At 44.5% G+C, this 23,009-nt stretch overlaps 1 protein-coding gene across 8 annotated transcripts in view; it reads left to right on the top strand.

The window, feature by feature from the left end:
• DLGAP4 (DLG associated protein 4) overlaps window positions 1–21,602 on the top strand; it is a 199,249-nt gene extending 177,647 nt beyond the window's left edge. For 7 of the 8 annotated variants that reach the window (XM_053573556.1, XM_053573554.1, XM_053573555.1 and 4 more), the window contains 3 exons: window positions 17,767–17,858; window positions 18,781–18,936; window positions 19,784–21,602. In XM_053573556.1, the coding sequence (XP_053429531.1) occupies window positions 17,767–17,858; window positions 18,781–18,936; window positions 19,784–20,002 (467 nt within the window). In that variant the 3' untranslated portion in view covers window positions 20,003–21,602. Of the gene's footprint in view, window positions 1–17,766; window positions 17,859–18,780; window positions 19,008–19,783 lie in introns of all 8 variants that reach the window. The other variant, XM_053573557.1, reaches the window with a different exon arrangement.
• The last annotated feature ends 1,407 nt before the right edge of the window (window positions 21,603–23,009 follow it).

Below are 23,009 nucleotides of genomic sequence, written 5' to 3' on the forward strand. Positions count from 1 at the left end.
GTACTGTGATAGATCTAGTTACACAGCTCATGTCCTTAGATCCAAGATAAATATTCTGACTGCTCAGGAAAGTCAACAGTGCCCACCCATGTGACTTCCTCTCTCTAAGAGATTTTTGCATTCCCTTCCTGTCTAAATCTAAAGACCTTTAAACTTTTCAGACTCTTTTTTTCCCCTTAGAGACAGGGTCTTACTCTGTCACTCAGGCTGGAGTGCAGTGACACGATCATAACTCACTGTAGCCTTGAACTCCTAGGCTCAAGCAATCCTTCCACCTCAGCCTCCCAAGTAGCTGGGATTACAGGGGGGGCACTACCACACCTGGCTCATTTTTTCATAAGATGAAGTCTCACCATGTTGCCAAGTTGGTTTCAAACTTTTGGGGTCATGTGATCCTCCTGCTTCACCTTCCCAAAGTGCTTAGATTACAGCTATGAGCCACCACACTTGACTCTTTATAGACACTATCATTTTTTTTAATCGTGGTTAAATACAGAGGGAGCCAAAATACATATACACGTTTTAAGAAAGGAAAAAAACTATTAAATTAGTTTTAACACTCAGTAACAATTTTAATATTCAGTATATACAAATCACATTTGAGCACCTCTTGTAATTTTATAAGTATTGAGTATTACTATTTTAATAGTTTTTTCCTTTCTTGTGTGTACTTTTTTTAGTACTCTCTGTATATAACATAAAATACCATTTTAACCAAATGTATAGTTCTGTGGCATGAGCAAGTACTTTGACACCATTGTACAGCCATCACTCATCCATCTCCAGAACTTTTTTATCTTCCCCAAATGAAACTCTATAGCCATCAAACACTAACTCCCCATCCTCCTGTCCCCTCAGTCCTAGGACCCACCTTCTTTTTGTGTCTGGGAGTTTGACTACTCTGAGTACCTCATATAAGTGAAATTATACAGCATTTGTTTTATTATGACTGGCTTATTTTTTGTAGCATAATGTCCTTAAGGTTCACTCATGTCATAGCACATGTCGGAATTTCCTTCCTTTTTGAGACTAGTATTCTGCTGTATGGATAGACCACATTTCATATGTCCATTCATCTGTGAATGGACGCTTAAGTTGCTTCCACCTTTTGGCTGTTGTAAAAAATACTTCCTATGTCTAAGGACCACAGCTCTTGTTGATGTTGCCAGGCATTGCCATGCTCTCTGACCAAATTGTGTACATCCATCCACTCACACCCGTCTGACTCGTGGGCCACAAGTTTTAAGGTCACTTTCCTTAGATCTATGAGTTTTACCAAGGAGGTACCATTTGTAGCTGAACTGCAGGAGATACGGGAGATACCTACAGGCTAGGGGAGAGGAAGGGCGTTCCTAATGGAGGGAGCAGCGTGTGCAAAGGCACAGACGCAGGAAGGGCGTGGCACGTTCCCAGAAACTACAACTGAAGAGAGGAGGGGAGTGGGCGATGGTGGGTCCCAGGAGTATCAGGCTGACTGTGAAGGCCGCAGACACTACCCTGTAGGTAGGGGGAGAGCTGTTGGGGGCTCTGGAGCAACAGGAAGGCAGTTATCTTCTTAAGATAGATCACTCAGATTGCAGTGTAGAAAATGCATTAGTGGGGTGGCGCCTGTGGCTCAAGGAGTAGGGCGCCGGTCCCATATGCCGGAGGTGGTGGGTTCAAACCTAGCCCTGGCCAAAAACCACAAAAAAAAGAAAATGCATTAGTGGCTAGGGGTTAGGGAAATGATTGAATGGACATAAGAAATGTTTCTGAACATTCGAATGGACTGGATTTGGTGTCTAACCAGATAAAGGGGCCCGTGGCCAGAAGTCAGCTGGACAGCTCCAACTTTCCCTGGTGAGATGGAGAGGCTATTATCTTGAAAGAGGGAGGCAGGGAATACTTGGTTGGATAAGGAGGGGCTCATGGAAAAAAACAAGATTATAAAAGTCAATTATTGCAGCTCTCTTTCTTGCCACGGGGGAAGTGGAGATGAAAAGAAACTGCTGTGGCCAGGAGACAGATCAGGGCTGATCAAGAGTGAGTGGAGAATCAGAACCTTCAACACAGAAGGGCTCCCCAGGAGCCAGCACTCGGCATCCCTATCTTGTTAACTCCCTGCTCCCCTGTGAGGTCAGAGCTATAGATCCCATCTTGAGGCTCCTCGGCACAGTGCTTTTGGCGCCAGCCACATACACTGAGGGTTCAAATCCGGCTGGGCCAGCTAAACAACGGCAAAAAAAAAAAATCCCGTCTGAGGGAGCAGGTGTACGGAGGTGAAGTACTCTGCCATTCAGCAGCTGTGTGACAGTGGGCAGTTGCTGTACCTGTCCTCTGTTCAGTGGAGGTCCAATGAAACCCTGTATGCAGAGTACTTGGCCCTGGCTAGTGGGTGGTGACTGATGACAGCTATCCTACATTTTCTTCGGCCATTTTCCTAATGATGTTTAGGTGTTGTCATTGTTTTTTGTCAGCATCCTGGTGCACACCGCTCTGCCATAACACATAAAAGAATTTCTCTAAGGTATTTACCTTGGACAAAATCACTGGGTGAGATGGACCATATGTTTAATCAGTTCAGCCTGATTGCTTTCTAAAGAGGTTATACCAAATTACCCTTATGCTAGCAGTGCTTGAAAATTTCTTTTTCGCTAGTATTCTGACACTTGATCCTGTCAGAATTTAAATTGATTGTTTGATAAGTGGAAAATTATATCCAGTTGATTGATTTTGCGTTTACTTGGTTACTAGAGCAGCTGTGCATGTTTTCATTTTACGTACTAGCCATTTAGACTTTAATCCTGTGAATTACTCGTATGTGAGTATGCCATCATTTTTCTGTTAGATTACATTTGTAAAACTGATTTGTAGGGCGGCACCTGTGGCTCAGTGAGAAGGGCACCAGCCCCATATACTGAGGGTGGTGAGATCAAAACCAGCCCTGGCCAAACTGCAACAAGAAAAAAAATAGCCGGGCGTTGTGGCGGGTGCCTGTAGTCCCAGCTACTCGGGAGGCTGAGGCAAGAGAATCACCTAAGCCCAGGAGCTGGAGGTTGCTGTGAGCTGTGTGATGCCATGGCACTCTACCGAGGGCAATAAAGTGAGACTGTCTCTAAATAAATAAATAAAATTAATGTTTTCTTTTATTATAGTAATTTTTTTTTTCAGTTTCTGGCCAGGGCTGGGTTTGAACCTGCCACCTTCGTCATGTGGGGCCAGCACCTTACCCCTTTGAGCCACAGGTGCCGCCCTATTATAGTAATTTTTAATTCTCATAGATTCGTATCCATCTTTTGTTTTGTGCCTTTCATTCTTAAGAACACCCCTTTCATTCTTAAGAACACCTTCTGTGTTCCATCAGCACAGAGATTTTTTTCAAGGCTTCAAAGTTTTGGGTTTTGTTTTTTTTTTCATATTTGGCTATTTAATCCATCAGTAGTTTATATTTGTACCTGCTAGGATCTCATTTTTTCATGGTTTCACAGTTATTGAAGTCCTTACTTTCCTCACTGATCAGTGATGCTAATCCGTCATGACTGCAATTCCCTCACATGTGGTACATGGAGGGATGTATTTCTGGCCTCTGTTCCTTTCCTCTTTTGGCTGTTTCTGTGTTAGTGTAATTTAATCACCACAGCATCAGATAGCATGCCTTGGTATCTGATAGGACACCTTTTTTGTGGATTCTTCTTATATCTCCATTCTTTCAATACAAATTATAGAATTAATACATGAAGTTCCTCAGAAAATTTCTGTTGGAATGCTAACTGGAAGTAGAATGAACTTACAGATTAATTTGGGAAGGATACCTGCAAAATATTCACTCTTCTCACCTATGAATCAATTTTTCGCTCCATTCATTCAGGAATCCTTTTATATACTTCTATTCAGGTTTGACTAATTCTCCATGAAAGTCTTGCATATTTTTATTAGGTTTTTTCTTTGGTACTTTCTAGTTTTTGTTTTGTGAAATGGGTCATTTTTTTTTTTTTTGTAGACACAGAGTCTCACTGTACCGCCCTCGGGTAGAGTGCCGTGGCGTCACACAGCTCACAGCAACCTCTAACTCTTGGGCTTATGCGATTCTCTTGCCTCAGCCTCCCGAGCAGCTGGGACTACAGGCGCCCGCCACAACGCCCGGCTATTTTTTTGTTGCAGTTTGGCCGGGGCTGGGTCTGAACCCGCCACCCTCGGCATATGGGGCCGGCGCCCTACTCACTGAGCCACAGGCGCCGCCCAAAATGGGTCATTTTTAAAATATGTGCCTATTCTTTTTTTTTTTTTTGGCCGGGGCTGGGTTTGAACCCGCCACCTCTGGCATATGGGACTGGCGCCCTACTCCTTGAGCCACAGGCGCCGCCCTGTATGTGCCTATTCTTATTAGTTATTGCTAGTAGATAGAAATTATGTTGATCCTTATATACTGATCTTGTGTCCATCAACCTTGCATTTGCATTGTAAATCATATTATTTGCAATATGAATGGAAATTTTGTCTCTGTGATCGTACTGATGTCTAACTGCATAGCAAGGAGCTTCAAGACAGTGTGGAACAACAGATTTACATCCTTCCCTTAGTCCTGACCATGAATTAGTCAGTGAATATTTACTGAGTCCCTGCCATGTGCCAGTTTCCATTGTAGCTTCTGAGGACATAGCAGTGAACAAAGCAAAGTCCCTGTCCTCCTGTAGCCTACATTTTCATGAGAAGAGACACAAAATAACTAAATATGATAATCAATAACCAGCAGCAGTGAGAGCAGGATGGTTTGTGCTGCACGGCCAGGAAGATGTTGCTGTCGTGAGTAGAGTGGTCAGGGAAGGCCTCCCTCTAAAGGTGAGGTTGGAGCAGAAACTTGGAGGGAGAGAGGGAGAGAATGCTGTAGAGATCTGGGAAGAAGAGCCTTCCAGGCAGAGGGAATAGCAGGGCAGATGAGTGTGGTGGGCAAGTGCCTGACTTGTTCAAAGCTGAGAGATTTGGCATTTTTTAAAAAGGATTAACCTTGGCTTCTCTGTTCAGATGAGACTTGGTTGGGAGGTGTTATACAAATGGAAGTTGGAAATGAGTGAAGACTATGTAATAATAATCTGGGGTAGAAAATAGAGAAGATGACAGTGGAGACATCAAGGGAGGGATCAGGTTCTGGATCTCTCTGAAGGTAGCTGGGGGCGGTGCCTGTGGCTCAGTGAGTGGTGCACCGGCCCCATATGCTGAGGGTGGCGGGTTCGAACCGAGCCTCAGCCAAACTGCAACAAAAAGGTGGCCGGGTGTTGTGGCGGGCGCCTGTAGTCCCAGCTGCTTGGGAGGCTGAGGCAAGAGAATCGCGTAAGCCCAAGAGTTAGAGGTTGCTGTGAGCTGTGTGAGGTCATAGCACTCTACCCGAGGACGGTACAGTGAGACTTTGTCTGTACAAAAAAATAAAATAAAAATGAAGGTAGCCGGATTTCCTAACAGACTGGATATGGGATAAGCGTGAAAGGAGTCAAAATGGTTTGGAATCTTAGTAAAGACAAGGATGGTCTTGCCACTGAAACGGGGACATCTGTAGGGTATGGAGGTATCTAGGGAAAGTCAGTTCAGTTTTGAAGATGTTTAATTGGATATGCTGTCTCAGACATCAGAGTAGAGGACAGGTCCAGTTTGAAGATAGTATTTGGGAGTCATTCAGGTAGAAATGAAGATAAAGAATAAGGTGAAAACTGGGTGTGGTGAGGTACACCTACAGTCCCAGCTGCTTGGAAGGCTAAAGCAGAAAGATCACTGAGCCCAGGAGTTGGAGTAGGCAGTGGGCTATTATCACACCATTGCACTCTAATCTGCGTGACAGAGTGAGACCCTGACTCAAAAAAAAAAAGAAAAGAAAAAAGAGAGAGATGAGAATGCTTGCAGAGTGAAGACTGGCAATCCACGCTTGATCCTTGAGACACCAGCACTTAACACTGGCAATTAAAAGGGAGATCAAGGGAAGAGCAATTGGAAGTCAACTAAAAGTTTTCAGGAAGAGAGAATCTATTCTGTCAAAGACACATTTTGTGTCCAGACATACGGAGCTGGAAATGGAAATGCAGAGGTTGTTAGAGACCTTAGAGGAGGCATTTTGATGGAATGGTGATGGCAGGGCACGGGTGGGTGCCCTGGTGGAAAGATGAAAAGGAAGCAGGAGGAGTAATTGTAGTCTCCAAGTGTAGACCACTCCAGGGATGAATATTTCTCCATTCAGGAAGCAAAAAATGGAAGGATATAAAACCAAAGGAGAGGGATTTTTTTTTTTTTTTTTGCAGTTTTTGGCCAGGGTTGGGTTTGAACCCGCCACCTCCGGCATATGGGGCCAGCGTCCTACCCCTCTGAGCCACAGGTGCCGTCCAGGAGAGGGATTTCTTTTTTTAATGGAGCAACAGGAAAGCATGTTTGTATGTTGTTGGGAATGACCTTGTTAGAGAAGAGGTATTCATTACGCAGGAAAGAAAAGGAGCAACTGTTGGGCTTATCCCTGGGTGAATGAGAAGAAGTAGAATTAGTGCCAAAATGGAGAGCGATGGTTCCTCTGTAGTGACAGGAGGAGCCAAGACTGAGAAGGTGTGGTAGGTGGCAGAAGAGATCTCCTCTGGGTGAGGAGGAGCAGAGCATCGAGGGTCTGTAGAGGGCAGATCTGAAACTCATCCCGCTCATCAGCTCCAAGGGCTGGTTGACAATAGGTGTAGAAACAAGGCTGGAATGGGGAAGGGCTGTATTCATCAGAAGATGAGTTTAGTATTTTCAAAGTAATTGTGTTGTATTTAGGGAACATATCTATCATACCACTTTCTACTATGTATAAAATAGTTTGTCCATTTCTTCTTTTAATTCTGTCAAATTTTGCTTTATATATTTTGAAGATGTATTAGACCAGTGGTTCTCAACCTTCCTAATGCCACGGCCCTTTAATACAGTTCCTGTGGGTCATGACCCACAGGTTGAGAACCACTGTATTAGACGCATGGAGTTTAGAATCGTGCTATTGCTGTGAATGATCAGTGATCCACTGATGTTTTGGAATGGATATTTGTGTTTGCCTGAGAGTCTTATTTATGTATTATGATTATTGTCTTTTTTTTTTTTGTCTTTTTACTTTTAACCTTTCATTGTCCTTCTTAATCATGTTTCTTTTTTTTTTTCTTAAGAGTCTCAATCTGTCACCCTGGACAGAGTGCCGTGGCCTTAGCCTTGCTCAAACCTCTTGAGTTTAAGCAATCCTCATGTCTCAGCCACCCAAGTAGCTGGGACTACAGGTTCCTGCCACAATGCCCAGTTAATTTTCCTATTTTTTTAGTAGACAGGGGTCTTGTTCTTGCTCAGAGTGGTCTTGAACTCCTGAGCTCAAGCAGTCTTCCCATCTTGGCCTCCCAGAGTGCTAGAATTACAGGAGTGAGCCACTACTCCTGGCTTCATCATATATCTTATAATCAGCCTCCACTTACCTGGGTTTTGCATTTTATCCAGTCCCTTGACTTTTATTTCACAAGTGGACAATCTAGTCCATTTACATTCTGTTTTCTGTATGTTTCAGTTTATTACTAACATGTTAAGGACCTTTTTGAGGTCCCTTCTTCCCTTTTGCATTTTTGTAGGATTGACACACTAGTCTTTTTTTTTTTTTTTTAAGAGACAGAGTCTCACTTTGTCGCCCTCAGTAGAGTGCCATGGTGTCACAGCTCACAGCAACCTCCAGCTCTTGGGCTTAGGCAATTCTCTTGCCTCAGCCTCCCTAGTAGCTGGGACCACAGGCGCCCGCCACAACGCCCAGCTATTGACACAATAGTCTTTCTTAGTTCCGAGGCTATTTTAAATAAAATTAGGTTTGCTGTCAAGTAACATTAAAAGATAACATAAAGTGGCTTAAACAAGACTTTATTTTGCTCAAGTTCAAGAATGTCTGAGATATGAGTGGCGCCTGTGGCTCAAGAGTAGGGTTGCCGGTCCCATATGCCGGAGGTGGCAGGTTCAAACCCAGCCCTGGCCAAAAACCACAAAAAAAAAAAAAAAAAAAAAAAAAAAAGAATGTCTGAGATAGTAGTGTTATGATTTCTTGCGGGTTTTTTGTTTTTTTTTTTTTTGGCCGGGGCTGGGTTTGAACCCGCCACCTCCGGCATATGGGACTGGTGCCCTACTCCTTGAGCCACAGGTGCCGCCGAGGGTTTTTTTTTTTTTTTTTAATTTTTAATTTCAGCTTGCTTGTTCATTCTTTGTTTGACGTACTTTTTTTTGTTGTTCATTTTCTTTCTTCTTTTTTTAGACATTCTTTCTCTGGCGATGCTCTGTCCCCTTGCCTCCCCAGTAGCGGGGATTACAGACGCCCACCACAATGTCTGGCTATTTTTGATGTTAGTAGAGATGGGGTCTTACTCTGGCTCACTGCTGTTCATACAGGTCTCAAACCTCTGAGCTCAGGCAATCCACCCGCCTCGGCCTCCCACAACGCTGGGACTACAGGCGTGAGCCACCACGCCCAGCTGATTTCTTGAGGTTTAATGTTGTAATTGCCTTCCCTTTACAAGATCTCATCTTTCAAAGTGCTGCTACAGCAAAAGGAACCAATGGGAAAGAACTATCTGGCCATCCACCACTTCCGCTAACCCCTGCTTTGGCCAGCATTTTTGCAGCAGGAAAGTCTAGGAAATGCTTGAGTCCAGGCTGTCCTGTGCCCAGTTAAACATTGAAAGCCCTCATAGATTTCTTGTTTTCATAAGCCTGTGCTATGCTTAGCGGAGTGCACACTTCAGAGATGTTGAACATAATACTAACAGCAGAAGTCCTGATTCCACTCATGTTATGTGATTCTAGTACTTTACATCCAAAATACTCAATTGACCAGAGGGCACTCTGCCCTTAAATAGACAGGGTCTAACTTCATTGTCCAGGCTTAAGTGCAGGACAACAGCTCACTGCAGCCTTTAACTTCTGGGCTCAAGTGATCCTCCCTCATCAGCTTCCAAAGTAGCTGGAACTACAGGTGCCCACCACTAATGCCTGGCTAACTTTATATCCTAAAAATGCTAGCATTAATTTACTGAGTGTCTTCACCTTCCTCCCAAACAACAAAAGGACCTTGCAATATGACTTATCTGATTGCTTTCTTACTATTAAACTCCACAAGCAATAATAATTATATAATTTTCGGCACCTGTGGCTCAGTGGATAGGGCACCGGTCCCATATACCGAGGGTGGTGGGTTCAAACCGAGCCCCGGCCAAGCTGCAACAAAAAATAGCCAAGCATTGTGGCGGGCACCTGTAGTCCCAGCTACTGGGGAGGTTGAGGCAAGAGAATCACCTAAGCCCAGGAGTTGGAGTTTGCTGTGAGCTATGACACCACAGCACTCTACCAAGGGTGATAAAGTGAGACTCTATCTCTACAAAAAAAAAAGAAACAGTAATTATATAATTTTCGATTTGTTACAGTTATATAATAATTAGTTTATAAAGTTATTTAAATTCATTCATATTATTTTCTTTCTTTTTTTTTTTTTTTTTGTAGAGACAGAGTCTCACTTTATGGCCCTGGGTAGAGTGCCGTGGCATCACACAGCTCACAGCAACCTCCAGCTCCTGGGCTTAAGCGATTCTCTTGCCTCAGCCTCCTGAGTAGCTGGGACTACAGGCGCCCGCCACAATGCCCGGCTATTCATTCATATTATTTTCTTTGCTTGCTCTTTCTTCTTATATCTTAGATCTTCCTTCCAGGATCATTTTCTTCTTTGCTGAATACATCCTTTAGAACTTCCTTTAGTGAGAGCCCAAGAGCTGGCATTAAAAGTTTTTTTATCTATCTGAAATCTTTACTTTGCTTTCATTCTTTTTATTAACCTTTATTTTTATTGTGAAATATACATGTGAAGTGTAAAGTGTAAAGAATAATAACAAAACACTTATGTACCCATAACCTAAGTTACAAAATACAGTGTTACCAGTATGTTTGAAACCCTGTCTCTACTTACAGTAATATCAGGAATAGAGTAGTATCACCTTTTCTCTGCCATAGCAACAAGCACGATCCTGAGTTTTGTGTTAATTATACCCTTGCTTTTATATTTTTCTTTTATATTTTCACCTACCCCTAAGGAATATAGTTTAGTTTTGCCTGTATGAAATTTATATTAACAGAAGCATAATGTATGTATTTTTCTGAGGTTGGCTTTTGGTCTTTTTTTGGTTGTTTTTTTTTCTGAGACACAGTCGCACTCTTTTGTCTGGGCCAGAGTGCCATGGCCGTCTCCTAGCTCACAGCAACCTCAAACTCCTAGGTTCAAACAGCCTCCTGAGTAGTTGGGATTACAGGTGCACACCACAATGGCTGCCTAATTTTCCTATTTTAAGTAGAGACAGGGTCTCACACTAGCTCAGGCTGGTCTTAAACTCCAGAGCTCAAGTGATCCTCCTGCCTCGACCTCCCAGAGTGCTAGGATTACAGGCGTGAGCTGCCACACCTGGCCAAGGTTTGCCTTTTATGTTCAACATTGTTTCTGAGATTCATCAATGTCACTACCTGTCTGTAACTGTGGTTCATTCTTCACACTCATATGTAGCATCCCAGTATGAATATACCATTGTTTACCCAGTCCATTGATATGCAGTTGAGATGTTTCTAGTTGTGACCATTTTTTAGTAACATTATTGAGACATAATTTACATACTATAAAATTAACCACTTTAAAATATAAAATTCAGTGAGTTCTAATTCACTGCCTTGTGCAACCATCACTACTATCTAACTTTAGAACATTTTTTTCACCCCAAAAAGAAACCTTATACTCATTTAGCCATTATTCCCCTCTCTTCCTCCCCCTCCCTCAGCCCTAGACAAGCACTAATCTAATTGATTCTCTATAGATTTACATATTGTAGACATTTTTTTTTAATTTTTTAATTTTTAATTTCAGTGTGCTTGTTCATGTTTGTTTTGAAGTACTCCTTTTTTGTTGATTTTCTTCTTTCTCCTGCGGTGCTGGCTGTTTTTGATGTTGTTAGTAGAGACGGGGTCTTACTCTGGCTGACTGCTGCTCATATGGGTTTTGAACCTCTGAGCTCATGCAATCTACCTGCCTCGGCCTCCCACAGCGCTGGGACTACAGGCGTGAGCCACCACGCCCGGCCTAGACATTTCATATAAATGGAATCATAGAATGTGCGGTCTTTTTTGTTTAGCTTCTTTCATTAGCATCATGTTCTGGCTGGGGGGGTCTATCCATGTTGTAGAACGTATCTTATTCCTTTTTACTGCTAAATAATACTCTATTGTATGCAAAATCCCATTTTGCTTACCCATTCATCAGTTGAGGGACAGTTGGGTTGTGCCCCTTTGTGGCTTAATTTTTGTTGTTGTTGTTTAGACAGTCTCACTTTATCACCCTTGGTAGAATGCCATGGTGTCACAGCTCACAGCAACCTCCAACTCCTCGGCTTAGGTGATTCTCTTGCCTTAGCCTCCCAAGTAGATGAGATTGCAGCTATTTTTTTTGTTGCAGTTGTCACTTTAGGGGTTCAAACCCTCCACCGTTGGTGCATGTGGCTGATGCTATAACCCATGTAATATGGGCACAGAGCCTAAATTTTTAATTTTAATAAATCCAATTTGTTGATTGTTTTCTTTTGTCACTTGTGCTTTTTGGTGCCAAGTGAAAGAAACTATTGCCTAATCCAGGATTGTTAAGATTTATACCTGTTTGCTTCTGAGTTTTATAGTTTTAGCTCACATTTAAGTCTGTAATCCATTTTGAATTAATTTATGTATATGTTATGAAGTACGGGTCCAACTTTATTCTTCTACATTTGGATATCCAGTTATCCCCAGAGACCATTCTTTCCCCAATGAGTAGTCCTGACCCCACTGTCAAAAACCAACTGACCATCAGCTGGGTGTGGTGGCTCATGCCTGTAATCCTATCATTTTGAGAAATCAGCCAAGGCGGAAGGATCACTAGAAGCCAGGAATTTGAGACCAACCTGAGCAACACAGCAGTTCTACGTCTTTGCTTACACTTTGTATGTAAGACGTTTTTTCTTGCCCCAATCTACAGATGTGAAATCAGAGTTTTAATTTATATTTCATTTGTTAACTAGTGAAATTGAACATCTTTTCATATATTGGCCATTTAAATTCCTGTTCATGGGCAGCACCTGTGGCTCAGTGGGTAGGGTGCCGGCCCCATATACCGAGGGTGGCAGGTTCAAACCTAGCCCGGGCTAAACTGCAATAACAACAAAAAATAGTCTTGCGTTGTGGCGGGTGCCTGTAGTCGCAGCTACTCGGAAGGCTGAGGCAAGAGAATCGCCTAAGCTGAGGAGTTAGAGGTTGCTGTGAGCTGTGATACCACAGCACTCTACCAAGGGTGATAAAGTAAGATTCTGTCTCTAAAAAAAATAAAAACAAAATAAAATAAATGCCTGTTCCTGTCTTTTGCTCATTTTCCTATTAGGTTGGCTTTTTCTTGTTGACTCACAGGTGATCTTTATCTGGATTCTAGAACTTTTGTTGGAAGTTCCAGACAAAATGTATCACAGATCTTTTCTCCCAGTTCATGACTTGCCTTTATGCTTTCTTTATGGTCTCTTTTACGGTTTTTTTTTTTTCCTTTTTTTATTCTTACTCTTCTTTTTCTTTCTTTTTTTTTTTTTTTGGCTTATACTTTATTAAGCATTATTTTTTATTTCAGATCAATGTAAGAGTATAAACAATTAGATTATAATGTTTGCTGTTTTTTTTGAGATAGAGCCTCAAGCTGTTGCCCTGGGTAGAGTACCGTAGTATCACAGCTCACAGCAACTTCCAACTCCTGGGCTTAAGCAATTCTCTTCCTCAGCCTCCCAAGTAGCTGGGACTACAGGCATCCGCCACAACACCCAGCTATTTTTTGGTTGCAATTGTCATTGTTGTTTGGCAGGCCCAGGCTGGATTCGGACCTGCCAGCTTTGGTGTATGTGGCTGGCGCCTTAACTGCTTGAGCTACAGGTACCGAGCCTATAATGTTTGCATTTGTTAGATAAAATCCCTGTTGTAGTTGTGTCCTGCCCTCAGGAAGTGTGCCATAAACCCTTACATTGTGCCCATTAAGTAGGAGCACACCAATCCCTTTCCCCCCTCCCCTGGCTCCACTTCCTCTCCTCCCCCATCTTGAATTGAGTTTTTCTCTTGTGTTAGGGTGATGCATTAGATTGTCTACTGGCTTCATATTAGTATTGAGCACATTGGATACTTGCTTTTCCATTCTTTTAATACTTTACTAAGAAGAGTGTGTTTCAATTCCAGGTTAATATAAAAATTGTAAGTTTCCATCTTTTTATGGCTGGTTAATATAAAAGTTGTACATCTCCAGGGAGGCGCCTGTGGCTCGAAAGAATAGGGCGCTGGCCCCATATGCCAGAAGTGGCAGATTCAAACCCAGCCCTGGCCAAAAATTGCAAAAAAAAAAAGTTGTACGTCTCTCATCTTTTTATGGCTGAATAGTGTTCCATGATATACATATACCACAGTTTGTTAATCCACTCCTGGTTTGATGGGCATTTAGGTTGTTTCCACATCTTGACAATTATAAATTAAGCTGCAAAAACAATCTAATGCAATAAATTGGCAAATATTCTTTTTTTTTTTTTTTTTTGCAGTTTTTGGCCGGGGCCAGGTTTGAACCTGCTACCTCTGGTATATGGGGCCAGCGCCCTACTCCTTGAGCCACAGGCGCCACCCAGCAAATATTCTTAATGTTAGTATAATTCCATCAGTCTTTCCTTTATGGTTTGTACTTAAGAATATCTATACTTCTCCCACCCAAAGTCAAAAAGCTATTTTATTGTTTCCTGTAACAGTTTTCAAATTTTGTCTTCTTCATTTAAGTCTTTGATCCCCTCGAATTGATTTTGTAAATGGAGAGAAAGGTAAGGCTCTATCATATATTTTTTCTTATCCTACTCATTTGTTTTTTTTTTTTTTTAAGACAGAGTCTCACTCTGTCACCGTCGGTAGAGTGCCATGGCGTCACAGCTCACAGCAACCTCAAACTCTTGGGCTTAAGCAATTCAGCCTCCCAAGTAGCTGGGACTACAGGCGCCTGCCACAACACCCAGCTATTTTTTTGTTGTAGTTTTTACTGTTGTTTTAGCTGCCCTGGACCTGGTTCGAACCTGCCAGCTGCACTGTATGTGGCTTGCACTGTAACCACTGTGTTACAGGCACCAAGCCTCCTACTGACACTCTGTCCAGCTCTGACAAACATCAGGTTTCCTGTATGTGTTGATCTGAGCTTTCTATTCTCTTGCATTAGTCTTTCTTCATTATAACTGTATAGTGGGTAACTGGAAAGACAACTATCACCATTCCCTATTTCCAAAACTACATCACCCCATTTAGAAATTCTATGCCTATTAAGCAGTAACTCCCTATTCCTACCTGCTACCCCCAGCCCCTTGTAACCTCTAATTTATTTTCTATCTCTATGAATTTGTCTAAATATTTCTTCTAAGTGGAATCACACAATGTCCTTTTGTGACTAGCTTATTTTACTTAGCATGTATCAGAACTTCATTAGCTTTTATGGCTGAATAATACTCCATTGTATGTATACCCCATTTTGTTGATCCATTCACCTATTGATGGACACATGGGTTGGTTCTACCTTTTTGCTGCTGTAATCTCTGCCTAGTTTTTTGAGGAACCACCAAACTGTTTTCCACAGCAGCTCCACCATTTTACATACCTACCAGTGAGGTACAGGGTTCCAATTTCTCCAGATGTTTGCAACACTTACTTTCATGGTTTTTTTTATAGCCATCTTAATGTGTATGAAATCTCATGGTAGTTTTGATTTGCAGTTCCCTCATGACTAATAATGTTGAACATACTGGCCATTTGTATACCTTTAGAGAAATGTCTCTTTAAGTTCTTGCCCATTTTTACATTGGGTTGTTAATCTTTTTGTTGTTGGGTTGTGGAAATTCTTACATATTGTGGATATTAAGCAACCTTATCAGATATGTGATCTGCAGGTATCTTCTCCCATTCTGTAAGCTCTCTTTTCATTTCTTCATTGTGTCCTCTGTTGCATAAAAAATACTTTCAATTTTATGGGGCTGCGCCTGTGGATCAGTCGGTAAGGCACCGGCCCCATATACCGAGGGTGGCGGGTTCAAACCCAGCCCTGACCAAACTGCAACCAAAAACAGCCGGGCGTTGTGGCGGGCGCCTGTAGTCCCAGCTACTCGGGAGGCTGAGGCAAGAGAATCGTTTAAGCCCAGGGGTTGGAGGTTGCTGTGAGCTGTGTGAGGCCACGGCACTCTACCGAGGGCCATAAAGTGAGACTCTGTCTCTACAAAAAAAATATATATATATATTTTTTCAATTTTAATGAAATCCAGTTTATTTTTTCTCTTGTTGCCTGTGCTTTTGATGTCTTTTTTTTTTTTTTTTGGGTAGAGACAGTCTCATTTTATTGCCCTTGGTAGAGTACCATGGCATCACAGCTCACAGCAACCTCCAGCTCTTGGGCTTAGGTGATTTTCTTGCCTCAGCCTCCCGAGTAGCTAGGACCACAAGTGCCTGCCACAACACCCGGCTATTTTTTGTTGAAGTTTGGCTGGGGATGGGTTTGAACCCGCCACCCTGGATATATGGGGCCAGGGCCCTACTCACTGAGCCATAGGCGCCGCCCACTTTTGATGTCTTTAAGAAATCTTCACCAAAGCCAAGGTCATGAAAATGTTTTTCATCTTAGAGTTTTATAGTTTTAATATTTGGCCATTTCTGAGTTAATTTTTTTAATATGGTGTGAAGGAAATGTCCAATAACTTTTGCATGTGGATATTTAGTTCTCCCAGAACCATTTGTTGAAGACACTATTCTTCCTCATCCATATTCATTTTCAATCTTGAATGATGTTAATATTTATCTCTCAGTACTTTGAATATTTTACTATTATCAACCATTGTTGTAATTGAGAAATTTACCATTTAGCTCATCTTTGGCGGTAATCTTTCCTTTCCTTTTAACTGCTTTTTAAGAGCTTGTCTTTGGTTTTGTTGTAAATAAGTACAGGGTTTGCTTGGAATTAATTCATTTGGTTTCCTGACTCAGGAACTGATATCCATTACCCATTTCTGGATTTTTTCTTTTTTATAGACAGGGTCTCCCTCTGCCACCCAGGCTAGAATATAGTGGCATAATCATAACTACAGCCTCCAACTTCCGGGCACAAGTGATCCTTCCACCTCAGCTTCCTGAGTAGCTAAGGATTATAGGCATGAACTACTGTGTTGGGTCATTCCTGGAATTCTTTTTGTGTGTGTGAGACAGTCTCACTATGTCGCCCTGGGTAGACTGCCATGGCATCTCAGCTCACAGCAACCTCAAACTCTTGGGCTTAAGTGATTCTCTTGCCTCAGCCTCTCAAGTAGCTGGGAGGCACCCGCCACAACATCCATCTATTTTTTGGTTGTAGTTGTCATTGTTGTTTGGCAGGCCCGGATGGGCATCAAACCCACCAGCCGTGGGGTATGTAGCCAGCACCCTAGCCTCTGAGCTACAAGCCCCGAGCCTCAACCATGATCTCTCTGAATATTCCTTTTCTTCCATTCTTTCTGTCCTCTTCTTTTAGAACTTTGATAGATGCATCTATTTTCTCTTCCATGTCTGTCAATCTCTCTCTTTTTGATACTCTCACCTTTTAATGTATTTATTTCCTGCTTATATTTCTTTAAAAAATGATACCTAAGTGCAGTCTTATATAAGTTAGGAATTTTCAGGAGACTTTTCCTTTGATTCCCATTCTTCTTTAGACCAAAGTAGACTGTTTCATTTTATTCTCCCCAGTTCAGCTATTTTTGTTTGTTTGTTTGTTTTTTGAAACAGAGTCTCAAGTTTGGCAGGCCCGGGCTGGATTTGAACCCGCCAGCTCTGGTATATGTGGCTGGCGCCTTAGCCACTTGAGCTACAGGCACAGAGCCAGCTATTCATTTTTAAAGAGGTTTTTTAATCAAGCAGTTATATGGGAGTCCACTGTCCCTATCCTTGCTGAAAGTAAGTCTTCATCAGGGTTTAATCTTTGTGCCACTTCCAGTGCGGCCCTTGTTTCTGTGATGGCCTGATTTTTTTCTTTCTCTAGTGCCAGAGCCCCCGTTTTATCTCTTTCCATTGTCTCACTGTCTCTCTACTGTGAACCTGACTTTTGCACATTCACTGTCACTGCCAAAATTTTCAGCTGTTCCCTGGCAGTAATTTTCTGGTCAGGGTTTGTGTGCTATACTATCGTTGTTTAGGGTCTATGTCGGTTTTCTTTTCATTTACTGATTATTTCTTAATGAGGCACATTCTTCCTTGATAAGCTCTTGTGGGAGAGGAGTCAGGACTGTCCTCAGCTGACAGGAATTCTTACACAGAGAGGTTTTATAAAACTTCACCTATGTAACTACCTAGGCCTGGTTTTTCTGGGAAGATTTCTAAAAAATGCTTAATGATCTAATCAGATTTTCCCTTTCTTCTTGAATCCATGGTGGTAATTTATGTTTTTAAGGCAATAAATTTGAAAACTAAGCTTAAATGGAAAACTTTTTCAGAAAACATATTCAGGAAACTATGAGGTGGGGTTCACTTTATCTGTATTGTTTGCATTTGTCCTCAGTGAGTGGATTAATGTATAAATAAAAGGCCAAATAATTATCACCAAATACTTAGTAATGGTTTTATCCTAAGGGAGTGCAGGGGGAAATGAAAGCTATAACCCTGATCCCACTTTCCATCAGTCTTTTTCTACCTTTTCTTTCTCAGTCTTAGGAAAAGTCCTCAGTGCGGTGGGCAGTGCCCAACTATTGATGTCCCAGAAATTCCAGCAGTTCCGGGGCCTCTGTGAGCAAAACTTGGTGAGTGTGATTCTTCTTCCTCGACAGAAAGGTTTCCAGCCTTTGGCTGCCCACTAGATGGGCCTGTCTGTGCACCAGCCAGCCCCTCTAAGCCTGGTGACCACCTCCATAGCATGGAGAAGGTGCTGCTTCCTTATGGGGCACTAGAAGGATGACAGCAGTGTTGTCAGTGTCCAGCATGAGAAGGGACAGTCATCCTCTATCAGCTCTCTAGTACTGCTTAAATAGAAAGTGTAACTTTTATGTAAAAGTTAGGATATGAAATCTATTCTGTATCTAAGACCACACTCAAGGTAAGAACTAAAATACCACCACTGGGTTTGGTGGGTATCCTTATCCCTCCCCTTCCTTACCTGTTAGGGGAGCTTCCACTGCCGGGACCAGAAGCAGAGGTCTAGGCAGCTTTACCGATGGAAGTCTCTCTCCATCTAGCCTGGAGTGGAGGCGATGGAGAGTGTCTCCAGGACCTGTGGAGATTTGGGGGTTGTGTTGTCACGGAACAGAATGATGGGAGGGAAACAACGCAAACTCTGTGATCATACCCACCTGGGAGTGAATCCTAGCTGCTTCTTACTTCACTGTGAGACCCTAGCCAAGAACTTCTGTTTCCTCCCTGTTAGTTGTCTGCCTGGCCTACATTAGGGACATGAATGCTCTCCTCACCATAGCCCCAACAGTGACCTCAGTCACATGTATGTCCAGGGCCTGCTCTCATGATGGGACCTTCCCCCACCATTAGGACTGGCACTGACCAGCAGCTGGCTTTATTCATTTGTACAGATGTTCCCTTGTTCCCAGTTAGCAAGACCAGGTCTCCAGAGCCCCCACCCAGTACTGACAGGGCCGGGGGGACCATGCTTAGGGTAGGGAACAGGACAGGCCTCTGCCTTGCTGGCCCCACTGATCCCCATCTGGCCCACAGAACCCTGATGCCAACCCACGTCCAACAGCCCAGGACCTGGCAGGGTTCTGGGACCTGCTACAGCTGTCCATCGAGGACATCAGCATGAAGTTTGACGAACTCTACCACCTCAAGGCCAACAGCTGGCAGCTGGTGGAGACCCCCGAGAAGAGGAAGGTGAGCATGGAGCAGTGCGGAGGGGAAGTCCAGGGACAAATTCCTGGTCGGCAATAACGCTGCCCACATCGGTCAGTGCTGCTTGGCTCCCTTCTCCGTGTGTCGTCTTTGAGCTGGGGACTCACATCCATCACTGCGTGGGGTCCATGCTTGGCACTCGTCCAGCATGCCGCTCGCTCTGTGTAGTTGAGGCTGCCCCCTGAAGCATGCTGTCCTGCCCTGCATGTTCAGAAAGGGGGACCCGGGGGAGACATGCCACCCACAGTCTCAATGTAGACATGGCTGTTAGAACTTAGGAGGCAGGAAAATAGTCTCGTCTCTGGGGCCATACCGCCAAGAACATGGGCATCTGGAGCTACTTCTGCTCCTTGCAGTGGCCAGCCTTTTCCCTGAGGCTTCCTTCTTTAAACCAGGGAAAAGCAGTGACCATTGCTGGTATTGGACTGTGGCCCTTATACGTTCTAATCCCTAGAATAGCATGTGAAATACAACCTGGAAGTTGAAAGCCCTGAATTTAAGTCCCATCTCTGGGTATGTGACGCAGGCTAGTTCCTGCCCAAGTCTCAGGCTCCCAGTGGTTCAAAGCCAGGGGTAGGAACAGCTGATCTGTCCATCTTTTCCTGCTAGAACACTCTAGGATTCTCAGCTCGCTTTTGCTCCTATGCCTTGTGCTACTACCCACTATCATCGCTTCTTGTGGCTTCCTGATTCCAATGTGTGTTGCTTGTGGCCAGTGCGGGGAGGCTGGGGTGGAAACGCCAGCTGCCAGCATACAGTAGGGGATAGTGCCACACAGAACGTGGCACCTTTGTTTTATTTTTGTTCCCTCCTCACTGTTTCACTAAAGGAAGAGAAGAAACCACCCCCTCCAGTCCCAAAGAAGCCAGCCAAATCCAAGCCGGCCGTGAGCCGCGACAAGGCCTCAGATGCTGGGGACAAGCAGCGTCAGGAGGCCCGCAAGAGACTCCTGGCGGCTAAGCGGGCAGCTTCCGTGCGGCAGAACTCAGCCACGGAGAGCGCGGACAGCATCGAGATTTATGTCCCGGAGGCCCAGACCAGGCTCTGAGACCAGGAAGGAGGAATTAAATGATCTTAACTCATTTAAAAAAAACCACAAACACAAAAACTAAATGCAAATGGAACACAATTTTCTCAACGTTTAGTGTGGTTATTCTGTCTAGAGACCCTGAGCCAACTTTCAAATTGATGCATACAAGGGCTCGCAATTTGGCTTTTTTGGGTCCCTCTCAGCTTTAGGTTATGAAGATTTCACACACAAAAGTCAACAAAAATCACAAACCTAGAAAACTTTGCTTTTTCCTCTCGCTGGCCGTGGTGGATAGATAGATGGACTTTAGGTTGGCGACACCCTGGCCCAGCCTCAGACTGCAGTCTTTTTACTCGTTCTATCTGATGAGAACTTAAAACTAGCTTGTTTACAAGATGACGACAGACCAAGGGCAGCCTTGGGCACCTGCCATGTCCTTCCTTCTTTTCCCAGCTACCCCTGCTCTGACCTTGGATTTTCATTCTTACGTTTTTCTCTTTTCCCTTCAGAGCTCACACAGTGGTCACCATCGTGGCAGGCGGCTTTCTGGTTCTCAACCCTTTTTGCGGTTGAGTGCCCAGTGGACAGAGCGATGGACATGTGTCCCTTCCCTCCCCTGCCCAGTGCTCACACACGGTCTCACACGCACGCGCACATGCAGATGGAGGTTCCTCACAGGGCACCCACTGCTGTGATCTGCCAGCCCTGGGCAGTGTCTGGCAGGATTTGCTTCTGAGCAGATGAAGGAGGTTTTACCTTTAGGGGGAAATGAGATGAAGCCACAGTTATCATGCTCCAGACTCGCGCCTTCTCCTCTCCAGCCCCTTCTTCCTTCAGCAAAATCTAGGACTCAGAGTGGCTTCCGGGGGGCACTCGAGAGGGACCCCATTTTCCAGGGGATTGTCTGTCCTCGGCCACGCCTGTGTACAGTACCCGAGGGACAGGCGGCAATGTCTGTATGTATGTGTACATATGCACATAGACCTTAGAGTGTATATTTAACAAACGCCCATCTGCTCACCCCTGCCCACCAGCGCCGCCGCTGCTGGCTCTCGGGGCACCTGGCAGGAGGCGGGTGTGTGAATAGCATATATTTTTACATGTACTATATAGGTGTATGTACAAGTGTGTGTAAAAATATATACCTTGTGTGTAAGCAGCCCTTTTTTTTGGTCTCCAGCCTCTGAGTTTTCTGTTCTGGTTTTTTTTTTTTAATCCCAGTCATCCTTTCCTCTCCCCTTTCCCTATTCCCCACTCCCAAGCATCATGAGTCCCAAGCTGCAATGGCCTGGGCTTGTAGGGCAGGGTGGGGGAGGGCAGGGCAAGGGCAGGGCCAAGCCCAGCAGTGAGCTTGGTACACGAGGGGCTGCTCTATACTGTGTATACGACTCTATGGCATTGGAGACAACCTCTTGTCCAGCACTTGCTGCAGGGGGTACCCTCCCCTGGGTGAACCAAGGGCCTGCTCTGGGCCCCATTCCAGCTTGGCCGCCGTCTGTGACCTTGGGCAAGTCACCTGACCTCCATGTGCCTCAACTTCCTCCTCTGTAAAATGGGGACAGTCCCTGCCCCTCCCTACCTCACAGGCATGTTGTGAGAATAAATGAGGTAATGTGTACCAAGGGCTCATGGTGTTATTGCAGTGGGATGAGCCAGGCTTAGAGAAGCAGGGCAGGATTGGGCACCTCCCCGGAAACCAGAACAGAACCCTGCCCAAATGCAGCTCTGTGGAGACAGGCTGACATGAGTGCAAACCATAATTTCATGCACCAACTCTGTGACCCTGGGCAAAAAAACTAAGCTGTCCTCTCATCTAAAAATGAGCATGTAACATTTACCTCACCAGCTTCCTGTGAGAAACAAGTACTTAATAGATAGTTGCTACTGTGCGATCCAGAATGGCTGATAAAGGCCACTCGAGCTGACAAGTCACATCCCTCTGCATACCCAGATTATTGGCACATCTTCTGGGAGGGGGTTCTTGGTCTCCCAGGGAGCTGCACATACTGAAGTGCTACGGAGAGCCTACCCCAGCAGGCCAACACCAGGCAGGCTGCGCGCAGAGCTACCCACAGTGGGAGAGACAGATGATGAACATGGCATAAATTACTTCGTGTCTCTGACAGGTGATAAAAACAAGATGGAGCAGAATGAGGCTGTAGAAACCCCCACCACCAAGCCTGGTCTGGGCAGCATTCTGATAAAAAATGTAGGGGAGGGAGCTGTGAAAAGTGCATTCCAGGCATAAGCAACAGCAGGTGCCAAACCCTGATGGAAGGAACAAGCCTTTTAGAAAGTCACTGGGCCAACCTCAGCCACAGTTACCTGGTCTCCTTCCTTGGTCCTAAACCAGCCAAGATGCTGGTGGCCTCAGGCCCACAGATGCATACCCCTGCCTTCCCAGATGATGCTCAGGCTACCCAGCCTGTCCCTACTTGGGCCCCTGTGAGCCCATACCCCCATGTGCTCAGAGCATTTTCACTCCTTCCTGGATCCCAGTACGCCTCTGCTGGCTACTGACCACAGGTGGCTCTGATTAACCCCTGGGCTAGCACCTTTCTGACCTCCTCCTGCCCTGACACCCAGCTGGGGGTGACTGAAGGGTAAGTGAAGAGATTTCAGGTTGCTTCAGACCCCGTCTGCATTCCTGTATCCAACAAAGAGCCAGACGTTCTGACCTGAATAAATGCAGGGGTGTGGCCACACTACACTTGAGGGCCACTGTCCAGCTGGCAACCCGGCTTGACCCTCAGCCCCCCCCAGTCTGAGTGTTTCCACTGTGGCAGGTGAGGGGCCTTGCAAATTAGACCAAGGTCTCCTGCCCTATCTGTATCTGAAGCACAGGGCAGGGTACTGGGCATCTAGTGTGCAGTAGAAGGACCCAGCCCCTTCCCCAGGTGAAAGCAACAGCATTATGAATACCATATACCCATCAGCCAGAATCACCATTACCCCTCTCAGATTTGTACAGTGCAGTTTTCCCCCAGAGCCATATGAAAGTTGATAGGAAATGTTAGTATCTCAC

The sequence above is a fragment of the Nycticebus coucang genome, chromosome 21, assembly GCF_027406575.1.
Source record: "Nycticebus coucang isolate mNycCou1 chromosome 21, mNycCou1.pri, whole genome shotgun sequence".
Classification (NCBI taxonomy): Eukaryota; Metazoa; Chordata; class Mammalia; order Primates; family Lorisidae; genus Nycticebus; species Nycticebus coucang.